Here is a 20,720-nt window from a genome sequence, read left to right as displayed (position 1 = left end):
TCCTGCCTTGGACACCTATCAGTGGCCCTTCATCGTCACTGGGTCATTGTCCTTGTATTCCCTCTCATGGCAGCACCATCACTACAGAACAGCAGTGGTTCAAGGAGATAGTGGATCTCAGCACACTAGTGATGGGCAATAAGTGAAGCCTTGCCAGCATCATCCACATCCAGAGAACACATTTTTTAAAATTCAAGCAGGTGTGGAGATGCATTTATAATGTTATTATAAATGTTAAAAATAGTCCATCGGATAAGCTGTGCTTTTTAAAAATTTAAATGTGAAAATTAAAATCTTGTCCTTGTTGCATTTGCAATAATAAAACATGGTGAGAGGGTTCTTCCTCGAGGTGATCTCACACAATGTAAAATGCTTATCTGACAATGATGCCAAAATCAGCAAAATCTGCTCTTTGTACTTAGTGTTTTAATGTTTTAAAATAAAAACACACCAATCACATTGGCTGCTATATAACTTCACTGTTACTAACATAACTGTCTATAGCTGCAAACAAATGTAATGAGGGCACATGTCTCGCAAATTTGTCCATTGAGGTTTTTGGAAGCATAAAAAGACTTGAAGAATAGCAGTCATTTCAGACCCAACCAATTCAAGTGACTGAATGGAGGATGCTTTTCTAATGTCTGTCTGAAGTGGGAGTGGTGTTATTCAATCTGCCTTGCTGTACACACAAATACAGGTCTTTTGCCCATTTCAAAAGATGCTCGTAGTGAATAAAGAAATCAATATAATTTGATCTTGTTCTGACGAAGGGTCATCGACCCAAAACATTAACTCTGTTTTTCTCTCCACAGATGTTGCCTGACCTGCTGAGATTTCCAGCATTCTCTGTTTTTATTTCAGATTCCAACATCCGCAGTATTTTGCTTTTGTAACTTGATCTTGAGCTTCTTGAATGTTGTTACGACTGCACCCATTCAGGTGAGTAATGAATATTCCATTCCTTCATCGTCGCTGGGTCAAGATCCTGGAACTCCCTACCTAACAGCACTGTGGGAGTTCCTTCACCACATGGACTGCAGCAGTTCAAGAAGGCAGCTCACCACCACCTTCTCAAGGGCAATTAGTGATGGGCAATAAATACTGGCCATTGACAACCACATCCCAGGAACGAATAAAAAAATAAATTCCATCACATTCCTGACTGGACCCTTGATTTTTTTTTAAAGGAAAAAACACTATTTCTTTGATTGCTGAAAAAGTGAAGAATTATTTTCAAAACTGAAAAATGGTTTGCACTGTGCATATTCTTAATGTGACTAAACCGGGGAAGAATCTGCACCATGTGGCTATAACATAATAACAGACAATGCAAGAATTTTGTCATCTCAAAAATAGTAATTCCGCAGCAAGCATACTATCAACATTTTCTATGAAGCAAAACAACGCAACGCAAAGTGAATAGCACCTTTAACATAGTAAAACATGCAAAGGCATAGGAGCGTTATCAGACAAAAATTTGACATCAAGCCACATAAGGAGATACTAGGACAGATGACCAAAAGCTTGGTCAAAGAGGTAGGTTTTAATGAGCATCTTAAAGATGAGGGCGGTGTAGATGCAGAGATGTTTACGGAGGGAATTCCAGATCTTAGGGCATGGGCAGCTCAAGGCATGGTTGCCAATCGCGGGATCAAAAAAAATCCAGGATGCAGAAGAGGCCAGAATTGGAGAATCACAGGGTACTCGAGGAGCTGTCGGGCCAGAGGAGGTTAAAGAGAGAGGGAAGGACGAAGCCCTGGAGGGATTTGAACAAAAGGATGAGAATTTTTAATTTGAGGCTTTGCTGGATCGGGGGTCAATGTAGGTCAGTGAGCACAGACGTGATAGTTGAAGGGGACTTAGTGCGAGTTAGGATACAGACAGCAGAGTTTTGGAGGGTGGAAGATGGTAGGTCTACTTGGAGAGCATTGGAGTCTAGAGGTAAAAACATGAATGAGGGTTTCAGCAGCAGGTGGGCAGAGCCGGAAATGGAGACGAGCGATATTAAGCAGGTGGAAGTAGACAGTCTTGGTGATGAAGTGGATATGGGGTCAGAAGCTCAGCCCAGGGTCGAATAAGACGGTGAGGATGTGAACAGTCTGTCCAGCCTCAGATAGCAGCCAGGGAGGGGGATGGAATCGGTGGCTAGGGAACGGAGTTTGTGGTGGGGACCGGAGACAATGGATTCGATTCATCTGAAATACTGCAGTTACATTACTGTAAAGACCTTAAAAGAGGGAGACTGAGTTCCTGGGAATCTTTCAACATCATACAGGTACAAAGTTTAAACATAGAAAATAGGTGCAGGAGTAGGCCATTCGGCCCTTCGAGCCTGCACCACCATTCAATAAGATCATGGCTGATCATGCAAATTCAGTACCCCATTCCTGCTTTCTCTCCATACCCCCTGATCCCTTTAGCCATAAGGGCCACATCTAACTCCCTTTTGAATATATCTAATAAGAATTAGGAACAGGAGTAGGCCATCTAGCCCCTCAAGCCTGCTCCGCCATTCAACAAGATCATGGCTGATCTGGCCATGGACTCAGCTCCACTTACCCACCTGCTCCCCGTAACCCTTAATTCCCTTATTGGTTAAGAATCTATCCATCTGTGACTTGAATACATTCAATGAGCTAGCCTCAACTGCTTCCTTGGGCAGAAAATTCCACAGATTCACAAATCTCTGGGAGAAGAAATTCCTTCTCAACTCGGTTTTAAATTGGCTCCCCCGTATTTTGAGGCTGTGCCCCCTAGTTCTAGTCTCCCCGACCAGTGGAAACAACCTCTCCGCCTCTATCTTGTCTATCCCTTTCATGATTTTAAATGTTTCTGTAAGATCACCCCTCGTCCTTCTGAACTCCAACGAGTAAAGACCCAGTCTACTCAATCTATCATCATAAGGTAACCCCCTCATCTCCGGAATCAGCCCAGTGAATCGTCTCTGCACCCCCTCCAAAGTTAGTATATCCTTCCTTAAGTAAGGTGACCAAAACTGCACGCAGTACTCCAGGTGTGGCCTCACCAATATCTTGTACAGTTGCAGCAGGACCTCCCTGCTTTTGTACTCCATCCCTCTTGCAATGAAGGCCAATATTCCATTCGCCTTCCTGATTATCTGCTGCACCTGCAAACTAACCTTTTGGGATTCATGCACAAGGACCCCCACGTCCCTCTGCATCACAGCATGTTGCAATTTCTCCCCATTCAAATAATATTCCCTTTTACTGTTTTTTTTTTCCCCAAGGTGGATGACCTCACATTTCCCGACATTGTATTCCATCTGCCAAACCTTAGCCCATTCGCTTAACCTATCTAAATCTCTTTGCAGCCTCTCTGTGTCCTCTACACAACCCGCTTTCCCACTAATCTTTGTGTCATCTGCAAATTTTGTTACACTACACTCTGTCCCCTCTTCCAGGTCATCTATGTATATTGTAAACAGTTGTGGTCCCAGCACCGATCCCTGTGGCACACGACTAACCACCGATTTCCAACCCGAAAAGGACCCATTTATCCCGACTCTCTGCTTTCTGTTCGCCAGCCAATTCTCTATCCATGCTAATACATTTCCTCTGACTCCGCGTACATTTATCTTCTGCAGTAACCTTTTGTGTGGCACCTTATCGAATGCCTTTTGGAAATCTAAATACACCACATCCATCGGTACACCTCTATCCACCATGCTCGTTATATCCTCAAAGAATTCTAATAAATTAGTTAAACATGATTTCCCTTTCATGAATCCATGTTGCATCTGCTTGATTGCACTATTCCTATCTAGATGTTCTGTTATTTCTTCCTTAATGATAGTTTCAAGCATTTTCCCCACTACAGATGTTAAACTAACCAGCCTATAGTTACCTGCCTTTTGTCTGCCCCCTTTTTTAAACAGAGGCGTTACATTAGCTGCTTTCCAATCCGCTGGTACCTCCCCAGAGTCCAGAGAATTTTGGTAGATTATAACGAATGCATCTGCTATAACTTCCGCCATCTCTTTTAATACCCTGGGATGCATTTCATCCAGACCAGGGGACTTGTCTACCTTGAGTCCCATTCGCCTGTCGAGCACTACCCCCCTAGTGATAGTGATTATTTCAAGGTCCTCCCTTCCCATATTCCCGTGACCAGCAATTTTTGGCATGGTTTTTGTGTCTTCCACTGTGAAGACTGAAGCAAAATAATTGTTTAAGGTCTCAGCCATTTCCACATTTCCCATTATTAAATCCCCCTTCTCATCTTCTAAGGGACCAACATTTACTTTAGTCACTCTTTTCCATTTTATATATCGGTAAAAGCTTTTACTATCTGTTTTTATGTTTTGTGCAAGTTTACTTTCGTAATCTAGCTTTCGTTTCTTTATTGCTTTTTTAGTCATTCTTTGCTGTCGTTTAAAATTTTCCCAATCTTCTAGTTTCCCACTAATCTTGGCCACCTTATACGCATTGGTTTTTAATTTGATACTCTCCCTTATTTCCTTGGTTATCCCTTCTCTTACCGCCCTTCTTTTTCACTGGAATATATTTTTGTTGAGCACTATGAAAGAGCTCCTTAAAAGTCCTCCACTGTTCCTCAATTGTGCCACCGTTTAGTCTGTGTTTCCAGTCTACTTTAGCCAACTCTGCCCTCATCCCACTGTGGTCCCCTTTGTTTAAGCATAGTACGCTCGTTTGAGACACTACTTCCTCACCCTCAATCTGTATTACAAATTCAACCATGCTGTGATCACTCATTCCGAGAGGATCCTTTACTTGGAGATCGTTTATTATTCCTGTCTCATTACACAGGACCAGATCCAAGATAGCTTGCTCCCTTGTAGGTTCTGTAACATACTGTTCTAAGAAACAATCCCATATGCATTCTATGAATTCCTCCTCAAAGCTACCCCGTGCGATTTGATTTGCCCAATCGATATGGAGGTTAAAATCCCCCATGGTTACTGCCGTTCCTTTTTCACATGACTCCATTATTCCCTTGATTATTGTCCGCCCCACCGTAAAGTTATTATTTGGGGGCCTATAAACTATGCCCACCAGTGACTTTTTCCCTTTACTATCTCTAATCTCCACCCACAATGATTCAACATTTTGTTCATTAGAGCCAATATCGTCTCTCACAACTGCCCTGATATCATCCTTTATTAACAGAGCTACCCCACCTCCTTTCCCTTCTTGTCTATCTTTCCGAATTGTCAGATACCCCTGTATGTTTAATTCCCAGTCTTGGCCCCCCTGCAACCAAGTTTCTGTAATGGCCACCAAATCATACCCATTTGTAATGATTTGTGCCGTCAACTCATTTACCTTATTTCGAATGCCGCGTGCGTTTAGGTAGAGTGTTTTAATACTAGTTTTTAAACCATGATTTTTAGTTTTGACCCCTCCTGCAGCCCCTTTATATTCATACATATTGTCCCTTCCTATCACCTTGTGGTTTACACTTATCCCAGTGCTACTCTGCTCTGTTGCCTCCTGCCTTTTGCATTCTTTCTTGGGGTCCTGTTCATCTGAGCTCTCACCCACTCTAACTAGCTCAGAGCCCTCTACTGGGTTCCAAATACTCCTTGCATTGAGGCACCAAGCTTTCATGCTTGCCTTTTTATTACACTTTGACCCTTTAGAATTTTGCTGTACAGTGGCCCTTTTTGTTTTTTGCCTTGGGTTTCTCTGCCCTCCATTTTTACTCATCTCCTTCCTGTCTTTTGCTTCAGTTTTGTTCTATCTACTGTGATCAATTTGACAATTATTTTTGCACTGGCTTGAAAGGGTTTCTCAGTGAGCCCAGCCGTGTGAGGAGCTAATTTAACATATGCTGTTGAAACACATTTTGGAACAAGACTGGATCCCTGCTGATGGTAGTTTGGTTCCTCACACAATCAAATGCTCTTCATGCCAGCACTCCTGATAGTGTCACTATAATTCATCATTTAAACAAAAATGTTGAACCAGGTAGAAAAGAACAGAAAAAAAACTCAATAAAAGCATGCTAATCTTAATCACTATTCTTTAATAAATATTTGATTTTTAAAAAACCGGTCCTGAGGGTAAAGCTGTTCCATTAATATGTAAACGGGGAGAAAAAAAATCGAGTTTGTAGTTTGCCAAATATTAGCTGTAAGTGAAACTTCAGATGATGTTTTCTTTTCAAATACGATTTCTTCATCCAAACAAAATGCCAATCTATGATTTGGTTTCAAGCCAGACTAGACTGCCTCTCCATGCCCCAAGGTTAATGTGTCCCTTTTTAGCCTTTGTCAAAACAGAGCTTAGTAGCTTGTTCAGAACAAGCCAAACTAAACATCCTGTGCTGAGATTTTAGTCAATTTCCTCTTTTGTTTGCACACAGTAAATGAACTCTAAGAGCAAACATACAAAGCTCCACATGAGTGGATCAGTGAAGGTGAATTAAAATACCCAGGTTACTAAAACTATTATTTTATTCATATACCCAAAGTAGATTTTCTAGGTCTTCTTTGAGGGACTGCATAAGGAGTCGAGGATGACTTGCTTTCACACTAAAGGCGAGTCCTCAGGTGACTGAAGAGTCCAACGCGGGACCTACAGTCCCTGTCATAGATTGGCAGACGGTGGTTGGAGGAACGGGGGAGGTTGGGGTACCTGGATTGCCGTGCGCTCCTTCCGCTGTCGACACTTGGCTTCGGCTTGCTCTCGGCGTAGAAGCTTGAGGTGTTCAGCGCCTTCCCGGATGCTTTTCCTTCACTTTGGGCAGTCTTGGGCCAAGGAATCCCAGGTGTCAATGGGGATGTTGCACTTTTTCAAGGAGGCTTTGAGGGTGTCCTTGAAGTGTTTCCTCTGCCCACCTGGGGCTCGCTTGCCGTGTCGGAGCTCCGGGTAGAGCGCTTGCTTTGGGAGTCTTGTGTCAGGCATGCGGACAATGTGGCCTGTCCAGCGGAGCTGATCGAGCATGGTCAATGCTTCAATGCTGGGGATGTTGGCCTATCCTGCTAATGGATTTGCAGGACCTTGCAGAGGCAACATTGGTAGTACTTCTTCAGTATTTTCAGGTGCCTGCTGTACATAGTCCATGTCTCTAAACTATATTGGAGGGTGGGTATCACTACTGCTCTGGAGACCATGAGCTTGGTGCCGGGTTTGAGGTCCTGGTCTTCAAACACTCACTTCCTCAGGCGACTAAAGGCTGCACTGGCACACTGAAGGCGGTGTTGGACCTCGTCGTTGATGTCTGCCCTTGTTGACAGTAGACTCCCAAGGTATGCAAAATGGTCCACGTTATCCAAGGCCTTGTTGTGGATTTTGATAACCGGGAGGCAGGTTGGTAGAGGACCTTTGTCTTACAGATGTTTAGTGTGAGGCCCATGCTCTCGTACGCCTCGCTGAAGGTGTTGACAATGGCTTGGAGTTCAGCCTCCGAGAGTACGCAGACACAAGCGTTGTCTGCGTACTGTAGTTCAATGACGGAGGAAGGGATGACCTTGGATCTGGCCTGGAGGCGGCGGATGTTGAACAGATTCCTGTTTGTCCTGTAATTTAGCTCCACTCCAGCGGGGTGCTTGCTGAGGGCGAGGTGGAGCATTGCAGCAAGGAAGATCGAGAAGAGCGTTGGTGCGATGAAACAGCCTTGCTTGACCCCGGTCCGAACATGGAATGGGTCTGTGGTGGATTGTTGGTCAGGATCATGGCTTGCATATCATTGTGAAGCAGGTGGAAGATGGTGACAAACTTTTGAGTGCAGCTGAATCTGAGGAGGACACTCCATAATCCCTCACGGTTGACAGTGTCGAAGGCTTTTGTGAGGTCAAAGAAGGCCATGTACAAGGGTTGGTGTTGTTCCCTGCATTTCTCTTGTATCTTCCATGTGGTGAAGATCATGTCCATTGTGCCCCTTAATGGGCGGAATCCGCGTTGTGACCCTGGGAGGAGCTCTTCAGCCACAGGGAGAAGGCGATTGAGGGGGATTCTTGCAATGACTTTCCCAGTGGTTGACAGCAGGGAGACTCCTCTGTAACTACCACAGTCAGACTTGTCATCTTTCTTGAAGATGGTCACAATTACAGCATCTCTGAGATCTCCTGGCATGATCTTCTCCTTCCAGATAAGAGAGACGAGGACATGAATCTGCGTCAGTAGTGCTTCTCCGCCATGTTTTAGTGCTTCGGCAAGAATTCCATCTGCTCCTGATGTCTTGTTGTTCTTCAGTTGTCGGGTGACCTTTTCTACCTCATGCCGGGTTGGGGTTGTGCTGACATGGTGGCGGGTGGCATGCTACGGAATGGAGTCGAGAACACTCACGTCGAAGACAGAGTCTCGTTTAAGGAGATCCTTGAAGTGCTCCTTCCAGCGGGCACTGGCTGTCTTTCTGTCCTTGATGAGCACCTCTCCGTTCTTGGCCAGCAGTGTGGTAGGGCCTTGGGTGCTTGGGCCGTAGGTCATCTTGACTGTGCTAAAGAATCCTCGCACATTGTAGTTGTCGGCTAGTTGCTGGATTTCTTGGGCTCTCTCCACAGGAAACACTAAGACTGGTTCGATGAGAATGACCATCTGTTCTTTTGGTCACGGGTTTTCTGTTGGACCTTGGTCTTCAGATGTCTGCAGAGCTGCTTTCTTGATCTCGAGTTGTCTTGCTGTTTCCAGTTCAAGAATGCCTTGCGCTTGCGGCATATTAGCTCCTGGATCTCCTGGTCATTCTCATCGAACCAGTTTTAGTGTTTTCTGGTCGAGTGACCGAGTGTCATAGAAACATAGAAACATAGAAAATAGGTGCAGGAGTAGGCCATTCGACCCTTCGAGCCTGCACCACCATTCAATATGATCATGGCTGATCATTCCCTCAGTACCCCTTTCCCGCTTTCTCTCCATACCCCTTGATCCCTTTAGCCGTAAGAGCCATATCTAACTCCCTCTTGAATATATCCAATGAACTGGCATCAACAACTCTCTGCGGCAGGGAATTCCACAGGTTAACAACTCTCTGATCGAAGAGGTTTCTCCGCATCTCAGTCTGAAATGGCCTACCCCTTATTCTAAGAGTGTCTCTTCACAGGTGCTAATTATGGATGCCTTGAGGGCAGACCAGGCACTATGGACACTCTGCGTCTCTGGGTCTCTGGGAGTTGTCAGGTTGGTAAAGAGGCATTGGTTGAATAGGGCTTTCTTAGCAGGATTTTTGAGTGCTCCGGCGTTGATTTTTCTGCGGCATTGTTTCTGTTGCCGTCACTGTTTTGGGACAATGTTGATGGTGATGACAGAGCGAATTAGGTGGTGGCCTGTCCAGCAGTCGTCAGCTCCTGTCATGGCACGGGGATGCGCATGTCTTTGTGGTCCCTCGCTCGGACGATGACGTAGTCTAGCAGATGCCAATGCTTGGAGCGAGGCTTTATATTTTTCCTTCTGACGGAACAGGGCATTAGTTATGACGAGGCTGTGTTCTAAGCATTTCGTCAGGAGGATGGTGTCGTTGGAGTTGGCTTTCCCTACCGTCTCTCTGCCAATCACACCTCCCCAGGGGACAATGTCCTTTCCAACTCTGGCGTTAAAGTTGCCCAGGAGGATCAACTTGCCGCCAGTTGGGACTCGGGATAGGGATTGTTCGAGGCTGGAGTAGAACTCCTCTTTGGTCACATCTGTAGCTTCCAGTGTTGGGGCGTAAGCGCTGAAGATCGTAGCGCACTGGTTCCGGGCTAGGGTGAACCGAAGAGTCATGAAACGTTCATTTATCCCACAAGCGGAGTCTCTGAGACGGCCCACTGGCTCATTTTTTACGGCGAAGCCTACCCCATGGAGGCAGCATTCTACTTTTGGTTTGCCTTTCCAGAAGAAGGTGTAGCCACCACCTTGTTCTTTGAGCTGGCCTTCCCCTGCCCACCGGGTCTCGCTTAGGGCAACGATGTCTATGTTTGAATCATCTGAGTTCCCGGGCAACGATGGCGGTGTGGCATTCCAGTCTGTTGCTGTTGGGGTTGTCCATGAGGGTCCTGACATTCCAGGTACCAAACTTTATCTTAAAGTTTGGAAGATGCCTGTGCATGAATTATTTTAATGTGGGGTGGCCGTTGCACACCAGCTACCATACGGGCTTGACAGATCTGGGTCTTGGTCCAGTGACAAGGGGATCCGAGACAACTGGAGACCAGGCTCTGTTGTATGGGCCTAGTTCATGCACGCACATGCATATTCCTACTGTCTTCCTTCCTCCTTTCCACAGGAACTCCCTCCTTGAGAGTCACAGTGTAGTCCTCGCGTCACCTCGCTGTTGGCCCGTGCTGTTCCCTTCCTGGGCCACGACCTCGCCGCTCCTGGGCTTCTGACTTCTGCTCTAGGCCCCGACCTCCAACTCCTCTTGGACCTCCAAATCCTCCTGGGCCAAGGATAATGAGGAGCAGCCGAGCCCCAGCACAGAGCGCCAATCCCTTGACCTGGGCGGGAACACCACCACCGGCGGCCGAGGATAAAGAGGAGCAGGCCAGCCCCAGCACAGAGCCAGCCACCACAGGGAGCAGCATGAGTAGCTCAGAGAAGGCGACAAAAGCAAAGAGGGCGACAACATTTGAAGTCACTGGAGCCCAGGGAGCAGATTGGTGTGGTATCGAGAAGCAAGGCCGAGCCCAGCGGAGGCATCGGGACCCAGGAGGGGCCGGAGGTCGGGACCCAGGAGGAGTCGGAGGTCGGGACCCAGGAGGAGTCAGAGGTCGGGACCCAGGAGGAGTCGGAGGTCAGAGGTCGGGCCCAGGAAGAGTCGGAGGTTGGGTTCAGGCTAATCGGAGGTCTGGCTCAGGAGGAGTCGGAGGTCGGGACCCAGGAGGAGTCCGAGTTCGGGACCCAGGAGGAGTCGGAGGTCGGGAGCTCGGAGGAGTCGGAGGTCGGGAGCCAGGAGGAGTTGGAGGTCGGGAGCCAGGAGGAGTCGGAGATTGGGACCCAGGAGGAGTCGGAGGTCAGAGGTCGGGCCCAGGAAGCGTCAGAGGTCGGGTTTAGGCTAATCGGAGGTTTGGCTCAGGAGTCGTCGGAGGTCGGGCCCAGGACAAGGTCGGAGGTCGGGACCCAGAAGGAGTCAAAGGTCGGGGCCCAGGAGGAGTCAGAGGTCTGGGCCCAGGAGGAGTCGGAGGTCGGGGCCCAGGATGAGTCGGAGGTCGGGATGAGAAGGAGTCGGAGGTCGGGACCCAGGAGGAGTCGGCGATCGGGACCCAGGAAGAGGTTGGAGGTCGGGACCCAGGAGGAGGTCGGAGGTCGAGGCCCAGGAGGAGATCGGAGGTCAGGACCCAGGAGGAGGTCGGAGGTCGGGGCCCAGAAGGAGGTCGGGACCCAGGAGGAGTCGGAGGTCGGGACCCAGGACAAGGTTGGAGGTCGGGACCCAGGACAAGGTTGGAGGTCGGGACCCAGGAGGACTTGGAGGTCGGGACCCAGTAGGAGGTCGGGACCCAGGAGGAGTCGGAGGTCGGGCCCAGGAGGAGGTCGGAGGTCGGGACCCAGGAGGAGTTGGAGGTCGGGGCCCAGGAGGAATCGGAGGTTGGGCTCAGGAGGAGTCGGAGGTCGGAAGTAGTTTCTCGGTATTAAACGAGAAGCAACAATTTGAATGTTTTACAATAATTGCTCCACACAAAAAAATTATTATCTGACCCAGTACTCTGGCCAGACTTTTGTAAACGTTACAATTTGTCTCTAATATGATGGTGCCTGTGGGATTAATCTAGTTCAATAATGGACAGGTTTCTTATTAATGAAGATTCTAAGGATTAAATTTCCATGGTGGTTCTTTGATTGTCCACCAGAGAAACTCAGCACACGCCATTTATGCCATTTCTCCAGGATGTCCATTGATCTTCCGTTGAAGTTACGAGGAACGATCGGGAGAACCCGAGTGGAAATTCAGCCCCGAGGTGAAATGCAAAACAGTGCAGTCAACCCTATTTATTGGAAACCATTTGTAGTGACTGGAGAACTCCATCTTACTGAGGTTTTTATATTATCAGGACTTCATCTGGTAACAGGGAAAAGGTTTTATTAATAAAGAGCTTATCACAACATTTGCAGATATCTGGTTCAAAAATGCTGCCCTATAATTTTTATGTGCGGTATTTTGAGACTGGTTTGGAATGTTTCAAGCTGATTATTATTATCAAAACAATGTGTGGCAACTGCATAATTACACAGGATTCCCTTGGTGAATATGCTGTGGACATTGAACATTTTTTGAAGTACTTCATGTTTTTCTTTACTTGAAAAACAGACAAAGCCAATGTGTCAATTTTAGCTGAAGCACTGAATTGAGTGCACAAACAAACTCTGTTCATAATCATTTGTGGAGATAATGTTGATGTTAATGTATATATTAGAGTACAAATCCAAGGAATTCGATTTTAAACTATACAGTGCTTTCATCAGACTGCACCTTGAGTATTGTGTCCCATTTTTGTTGCCGAAGAGAATCAGTGGAGGTATTGTAGATAAAAATGATAAGACTGTTCCTGAACATTAAAGTTTTGAGGCACCTCCATAGAGGCACCTAAATTAGAACACAGCACAGAAAAAGTAAATCTGGAACTCTATTTAGAAGTAAACTATGAAACCAGGAAAAGACAGCAAAAAATACAAATTTAGAACTGCTGGATACTATGATCGGAAAATGAAGGTTCCTTCTGGATGGATGAACTACAGTGGGTGCATTCCTCATCTGGAATATCTTGTGATCCTGACTACAAAACTAAAATGGTAAACCAAATGAAAAAAAACTTAGCTTTTAAAATGTACGGAATTCAGCTATAAAATGGTTCAAAGATATGCTAGCTTAAAATATTGCAATAGTTACTAGAATGGTTCCCAAGATACTAATTACTGTATTTTTCTCGCAGCTATTTTAAAGATTTTACCATACTGTTTTCTAAAGGCGCAAGAATCTGAAAACATATGTGGAGAAATCACATTCAAGAAGCAAGTCAGTTGGAACAAAGCTGACTATGCCAAAGGTAACTATGATTACACAATTATGTACCGCGGGTGCAATCGACTCTTGCAGACATAATGGGCCGAAAATTGGGACCTTGCCAGGTGCGAACGATATGCGCACACAATTGGCGAGGCCTCACAAAAGTCGGTTCTCTGCATGCAATGCGCATGCGCCGAGAACACATTTAAAAATAATTCCAACATTTTTTTTTTCCAAAACATTTAATAACATTCAATTTCAATTAATTTTAAATATGTGAGATTTTTTTTTATTTATTGTGTTGTGTTTCTTGTTTAGGGGGGTATTCCCATTGATAGTAATGGGAGCTCGTAAGATCAGGGCTCCCAATATTATCAATGAGAAAACTAGATAGTGATTGGTGGTCCAGGCCCACATGACTCCAGGATATGTTTTTATCTGGAAGACATGTCCCCGTGTGCTGCACAGCGAATGAAGTCCTCCAACCAGAATCCTACATTCCTCCCATACCACCAGGTATTTTTGTAGATATTTTTAGGGTCGGAGGCATTTATCCAAAGGAAGCCTCCAACTGCAATTTTCCCCCCAATATGTTGGCTTTCCAACTTTTCAACTGCTAATAAGTGTATGCTCTGGCCTTTGCTAAAACAACTTATGCCGGAGCTTTTACACCTCTTGGTGATACAAGAGTGTTTCTGGGTTTATTTGGATTTTGAAAAAAAGTATTACATCAGGAATTTATGGCAAAGATAACAGGAGTGATTTTAAATTGAGGCACAAAATAGTCAGGTGACGGGCAGAGCATGTATATAAAGGCGATAAAAAAATGTAGCATAGATTCACTAGGATGTTACCAGGAAAGAAGGGTTTTAGTTATGAAATGCTTTAGATTGGAAAATTGCACATGTCACGCCACAATTTAAGAAAGGTGAGAGAGGGAAACGAGGGAATTGTAGAAGAGTTAGTCTAACATCTGTTGTTGGATAATTACTAGAGTCTATAATTAAGGATGGAGTCACTGAACACCGTGAAATTTTTCAGCTGTTCAGAGAGAGCCAGCATGGATATGTAAAGGGTAGATTATGCCTGATGAGCCTGATTGAATATTTTGAAGAGGTGACTAAAGGAGTTGATGGGGGGAATGTCAATAAATGTTATTTATATGGACTTGCAGAAGGCATTTGATAAAGTCCTTTGTAAGAGACTGTTAGCTAAAGTTGAAACTCATGGAATTGAGGGCAAATTATTGACCATATTAGGAAATTAGCTGAGCGGGGATAGATAGTGAGTCGGAGTAATGGACAGGCACTCTAATTAGCAGGATGTGACTAGTGGCGTCTCACAGGGATCTGTGTTGGGACCTCAACTATTCACTGTATTTATTAACGACTTAGATGACGGAATAGATATCCAAGTTTGCCGATGACACAAAGATAGGTAACACTCTAAGCAATGTAGATGGAAGCATAAAATTACAAAGAGATCATAATAGATTAAATGAATGGGCAAAACGGTGGCAAATGGATTTCAATATAAGCAAGTATGAGGTCATCCACTTTGGAACTAAAAAGGATAAATCAAAATACTTTCTAAATGGTGAAAAGCTAGAAGCAGTGGAGGTCCAAAGAGACTTAAGGCCCCACGTACATAAGAACATAAGAATTAGGAACAGGAGTAGGCCATCTAGCCCCTCGAGCCTGCTCCGCCATTCAATAAGATCATGGCTGATCTGGATGTGGACTCAGCTCCACTTACCCACCCTCTCCCCGTAACCCTTAATTCCCTTATTGGTTAAAAATCTATCTATCTTTGACTTGAAAACATTCAATGAGCTAGCCTCAACTGCTTCCTTGGGCAGAGAATTCCACAGATTCACAACCCTCTGGGAGAAGAAATTCTTTCTCAACTCGGTTTTAAATTGGCTCCTCCGTATTTTGAGGTTGTGCCCCCTAGTTCTAGTCTCCCCTACCAGTGGAAACAACCTCTCTGCCTCTATCTTGTCTATCCCTTTCATGATTTTAAATGTTTCTCTAAGATCACCTATCATCCTTCTGAACTCCAACGAGTAAAGACCCAGTCTACTTAATCTATCATCATAAGGTAACCCCCTCATTTCTGGAATCAGCCTAGTGAATCGTCTCTGTACCCCTTCCAAAGCCAGTATATCCTTTCTTAAGTAAGGTAACCAAAACTGCACGCAGTACTCCAGGTGCGGCCTTACCAATACCTTATACAGTTGCAGCAAGACCTCACTGCTTTTGTACTCCACCCTCTCGCAATGAAGGCCAACATTGCATTCGCCTTCCTGATTACCTGCTGCACCTGCAAACTAACCTTTTGGGATTCATGCACAAGGACCCCCAGGTCCCTCTGCACCACAGTATGTTGTAATTTCTCCCCATTCAAATAATATTCCCTTTTACTGTTTTTGTTCCCAAGGTGGATGACCTCACACTTTCCGACATTGTATTCCATCTGCCAAACCTAAGCCCATTCGCTTAACCTATCCAAATCTCCTTGCAGTCTCTCTGAGTCCTCTCCACAACCCGCTTTCCCACTAATCTTAGTGTCATCTGCAAATTTTGTTGCACTACACTCTGTCCCCTCTTCTAGGTCATCTATGTATATTGTAAACAGTTGTGGTCCCAGCACCGATCCCTGTGGCACACCACTAACCACTGATTTCCAACTGGAAAAGGACCCATTTATCCTGACTCTCTGCTTTCTGTTCGCCAGCCAATTCTCTATCCATGCTAATACATTTCCTCTGACTCCGCGTACCTTTATCTTCTGCAGTAACCTTTTGTGTGGCACCTTATCGAATGCCTTTTGGAAATCTAAATACACCACATCCATCGGTACACCTCTATCCACCATGCTCGTTATATCCTCAAAGAATTCCACTAAGTTAGTTAAACATGATTTCCCATTCATGAATCCATGCTGCATCTGCTTGATTGCACTATTCCTATCTAGATGTCCCGCTATTTCTTCCTTAATGATAGTTTCAAGCATTTTCCCCACTACAGATGTTAAACTAACCGGCCTATAGTTACCTGCCTTTTGCCTGCCCCCTTTTTTAAACAGAGGCATTACATTAGCTGCTTTCCAATCCGCTGGTACCTCCCCAGAGTCCGGAGAATTTTGGTAGATTATAACGAATGCATCTGCTATAACTTCCGCCATCTCTTTTAATACCCTGGGATGCATTTCATCAGGAACAGGGGACTTGTCTACCTTCAGTCCCATTAGCCTGTCCAGCACTACCCCCCTAGTGATAGTGATTGTCTCAAGGTCCTCCCTTCCCACATACCTGTGGCCTGCAAATTTTTGTTTTTTGTGTCTTCCACTGTGAAGACGGAAGCAAAATAATTGTTTAAGGTCTCAGCCATTTCCACATTTCCCATTATTAAATCCCCCTTTTCATCTTCTAAGGGACCAACATTTACTTTAGTCACTCTTTTCCGTTTTATATATCTGTAAAAGCTTTTACTATCTGTTTTTATGTTTTGCGCAAGTTTACCTTCGTAATCTATCTTCCCTTTCTTTATTGCTTTTTTAGTCATTCTTTGCTGTTGCTTAAAATGTTCCCAATCCTCTAGTTTCCCACTAACCTTGGCCACCTTATATGCATTGGTCTTTGATTTGATACTTTCCTTTATTTCCTTGGTTATCCACGGCTGGTTATCCGTTCTCTTGCCGCCCTTCTTTTTCACTGGAATATATTTTTGTTGCGCACTATGAAAGAGCTCCTTAAAAGTCCTCCACTGTTCCTCAATTGTGCCACCGTTTAGTCCTTGTTTCCAGTCTACATTAGCCAACTCTGCCCTCATCCCACTGTAGTCCCCTTTGTTTAAGCATAGTACGCTCATTTCTGACACAACTTCCTCACCCTCAATCTGTATTACAAATTCAACCATATTGTGATCACTCATTCCAAGAGGATCTTTTACTAGGAGATCGTTTATTTTTCCTGCCTCATTACACAGGACCAGATCTAAGATGGCTTTCTCCCTTGTAGGTTCTGTTACATACTGTTCTAAGAAACAATCCCGTATGCATTCTATGAATTCCTCCTCCAGGCTACCCTGTGCAATTTGATTTGACCAATCGATATGTAGGTTAAAATCCCCCATGACTACTGCCGTTCCTTTTTCATATGCCTCCATTATTCCCTTGATTATTGCCCGCCCTACCGTGAAGTTATTATTTGGGGGCCTATAAACTACGCCGACCAGTGACTTTTTCCCCTTACTATCTCTAATCTCCACCCACAATGATTCAACATTTTGTTCATTAGAGCCAATATCATCCCTCACAACTGCCCTGAAATCATCTTTTATTAACAGAGCTACCCCACCTCCTTTCCCTTCTTGCCTATCTTTCTGAATCGTCAGATACCCCTGTATGTTTAATTCCCAGTCTTGGCCACCCTGCAACCATGTTTCTGTAATGGCCACCAAATCATACCCATTTGTAATGATTTGTGCCGTCAACTCATTTACTTTATTTTGAATGCTGTGTGCATTTAGGTAGAGTGTTTTCATCCTAGTTTTTAAACCATAGATTATTAAAATGTCACGGACAGTTACAAAATTATTCGAAAAACTAATGCTGGCCTGCACATCTTGAGGAATACAAAACAATGGGTCAGAAGTCATGCTGCAGCTATCTAAAGCCCAGGTTAGACCACACCTGGAGTACTGTGTTCAGTACTGAGTGCCACACCTTAGAAAGGATGTGCTGGCTTCCGAGGGCTAAATTACGAGGAGAGTTTACATAAATTGGGTTGTATTCCCTGGAATTTGGAAGATGAAAAAGTAATTTGATCAAAGTTTTCAAGCTATTAAGGGGAACCGAAAGGATAAATAGAAAGAAACTATTTGCGCTAGTTGGGGGAATGTAGGACTGGGGATACAGCCTAAAAATTCGAGCTAGGCCTTTCAGGAATGAAGTTAGGAAACACTTCTACACGCAAAGGGTGGTAGAAGTTTGGAATTATATTCTGCAAACGGCAGTAGATGCTGGGTCAATTGTTCATTTTAAATCTGAGATTGAAAGATTTCTGTTAATCAAAGGTATGAAGGGATATGGGGCAAAAGCGGGTATAAGGAGTTAGATCACAGATCAGCCATGATCTCATTGAATGGCGGAACAGGCTCGAGGGGCAAAATGGCCTGCTCCTGTTCCTATGTTGCTAGAGACTGAGAAGTCATAGCTTTTTTCCACTAGGATCATGAAAAGATAAGGTAAATAGATTGTATGTACTGGTCAGAGAGATGGTTAACAATATATCATAAATTTAAAATACCCACAAAAAGAATAAAATGAGGAATTCTCTGCCACAAACCATTGTTGAAGCACAGTCCACCAATTATTTAAAAAGGGATTTAGATAGTTATCTAAGTGGGGTTATACTAGATAGCTCACGTGAGAAAAACACTGGCACAGACTTTAGACCAACTGGCCTGCTTTTGTGGTTTTGTGCTGAGTCTGTGATTGAGTCAAGGAGCCCATTTTGATTCTAACTGAAATTATAATAAGCTTTAACTGATTCGCTCAGATTTAATGAAATTTGATCCATAGAGTCAATCTGATTAGCTTTGACACTGAACAGACACTCAGAAGAAATGTATGGATCTTCCTGACAATATGTACAGAAAAAAGATACTGTGACTGAAAGAGCAAACAATACATTCCTTTATCATGTGAAGATATTAATCATGGGAGCATTGTTTGAAACCAAACAATAAGTGAGATTGGGGTAGTTTTCACTTTGGGAATGGGTGGAAAACTGGTGGTAGTGGATCAGCCGGCTGTCATACATCCACTCCAATGAGAAGTCAAAAGTGAAAATTCCCCCCATTGGCAACAAAATATTTGCTAAAAATGGATCCAAAAAATTAGAATCATTTTTATGGCACTGCCTTTAGGTCATGACTGCGTGAATGTTGTATTCCATTAAACTGAGTAGGTTATTATGGACATTAAAGCAGAAATTAACCAAAAAGTAATTTCTTAGAATTTACATTTTTATGCATTGCTGTTGAATGCATTATGCAACTAATAATGGCATTACTGTTTTACAAAAGAGTGTGAATAATACCTCACCAAATTAACTCAACCAATTACTTTATCATCACTTTATGGGGCAGATTTTCACCTTGATACCCGGCACTGGGGATTAGCCGCACTTTATCGAAACTGCCTGCTTTTCATTACTATTGATTTGAATGGAAAGGAAAATAAGTCGGTTTCTATACAGGTGGTTCATCCGCAACGCCAGTGTTATGCTGGGTGCCAAATGGGAAAACTCAAATACCCTGCTTTTCAATGATCTTCTAATTCAGTATTGATTTGATTAACAGCAGGCATCGTAACAATGGATAAAATAGAAAAAATTATATTCAACATGCTGTGGTAAAAATTAAAATTATTATTATAAGAGCACCAAAGAAAACCAATAGGCCATGAAATTTGCCCCGGGCGGTGGTGCGTAATGGGCGGTATTGGATCGGCCTCCCATTATACACTGTGTCCGATATTCAGTTCGATTGCAGTCAATGAAACCGAGCTCCAGGTGCTGTGTGTAATGGGCGGCCCATCCGATACTGCTCGTTTTGCCCCACCATCCGAGATGAATTTCTAGCCCATAATTCCTTCCATGTTACTAAAAACCTAAATATTAAGCTAATGATTTGTTTCCGGCCCAGAATGAGGAAATGCGGGTGCATGAAGTGACTTGTGTGTGGCGTGAACATCCAGATTTTGATACTTTACATCTTTGACTCGATCCACGAAGACGATTAACTTCTGAATCATTCGAGCCACAAAAATAACATCCATCATGTCTGCGAAACTAGCTGCATCTCCTGTGTAGGCCATCAGTTGGTGGGCAAAAGCAAGGGAGCTGGTGGCATTCACTGGAATCTGAAATCACATTAATTAGTCAAAATAACACTCTCAGAAATACAGAAATAGTAAACCAACTTTTCCATGAACAGTTAAACAGCAACTAAATGCATAATGCAGGCTGCAATTTGATTTTCATACACTTAACACCTTGTTTCATTGCAAAACCATGGAGAGGCATGTGGAAGGGACTCGCACATTATCCAGTAGCTATTTTGTGGGAGAACATTCAGATGAAATACACTAATCCTATTATTCACTGTAGGTGTTATCTTCATATGCCGTTCCCTGCAAAAGTCGATTTTGTAAGCAACTTCGGTTCTACATAAAAGAGGGACTTAGAAGTGGAAGACTGGTATATCCAGTTTCCTTACAGGGTTGATTTTGTGCATTTTGTGTCTACATTTCCTCTGAGTAGTAAATGCTTTCATGGATTAGAATTGTGTGTATTTGTAAAGCATGCACTCCCATGTTCCGCCACCAGGGAGCGCATCACCTGAAGTCCCAAGGGATCCCAGCATCACTTGGGAGGACTGTATATAGGTCGGCCCCCAAGACCTGTTCCTCACCCTGGAGTGCCTTAATAAAGACTGAGGTCACTGTTACTTTAACCTCCCTGTATGCAGTCTCATCTGTGTTAGGAACACAATAACTGGCAACAAGTATACGAATCTAGCGCAAAGATGCAGCAAACTGTGGGCATCCTGAGGAAGTTCTCAGAGGGTGAGGACTGGGAAGCCTATGTCGAACGGCTAGACCAGTACTTTGTAGCCAATGAGCTGGACGGAGAAGGAAGCGCTGCAAAAAGGAGAGCGGTCCTCCTCACGGTCTGTGGGGCACTGACCGATAGCCTCATGAAGAATCCTCTGGCTCCAATTAAATCTACAGATAAGTCGTAAGAGGACCTG

The 20,720-nt window shown here is 44.3% G+C and overlaps 1 protein-coding gene across 2 annotated transcripts in view; it reads right to left on the bottom strand.

Moving 5' to 3' along the window:
* LOC139260324 (adhesion G protein-coupled receptor A3) overlaps positions 1 to 20,720 on the bottom strand; it is an 841,088-nt gene that overhangs the window by 259,326 nt on the left and 561,042 nt on the right. The window contains exon 10 of one of the 2 annotated variants that reach the window (XM_070876798.1): positions 19,681 to 19,830. The exons of the other annotated variant lie outside the window; for it this stretch is intronic. Within the exon in view, the coding sequence (XP_070732899.1) occupies positions 19,681 to 19,830 (150 nt within the window). The remainder of the gene's footprint in view (positions 1 to 19,680; positions 19,831 to 20,720) is intronic. 2 annotated transcript variants of the gene reach the window in all.

Source organism: Pristiophorus japonicus, chromosome 3 (genome assembly GCF_044704955.1).
Source record: "Pristiophorus japonicus isolate sPriJap1 chromosome 3, sPriJap1.hap1, whole genome shotgun sequence".
Taxonomy (NCBI): domain Eukaryota; kingdom Metazoa; phylum Chordata; class Chondrichthyes; family Pristiophoridae; genus Pristiophorus; species Pristiophorus japonicus.
The sequence above is the reverse complement of the archived record's forward strand: the minus strand, read 5'-3'. Positions and strand labels throughout refer to the sequence as shown.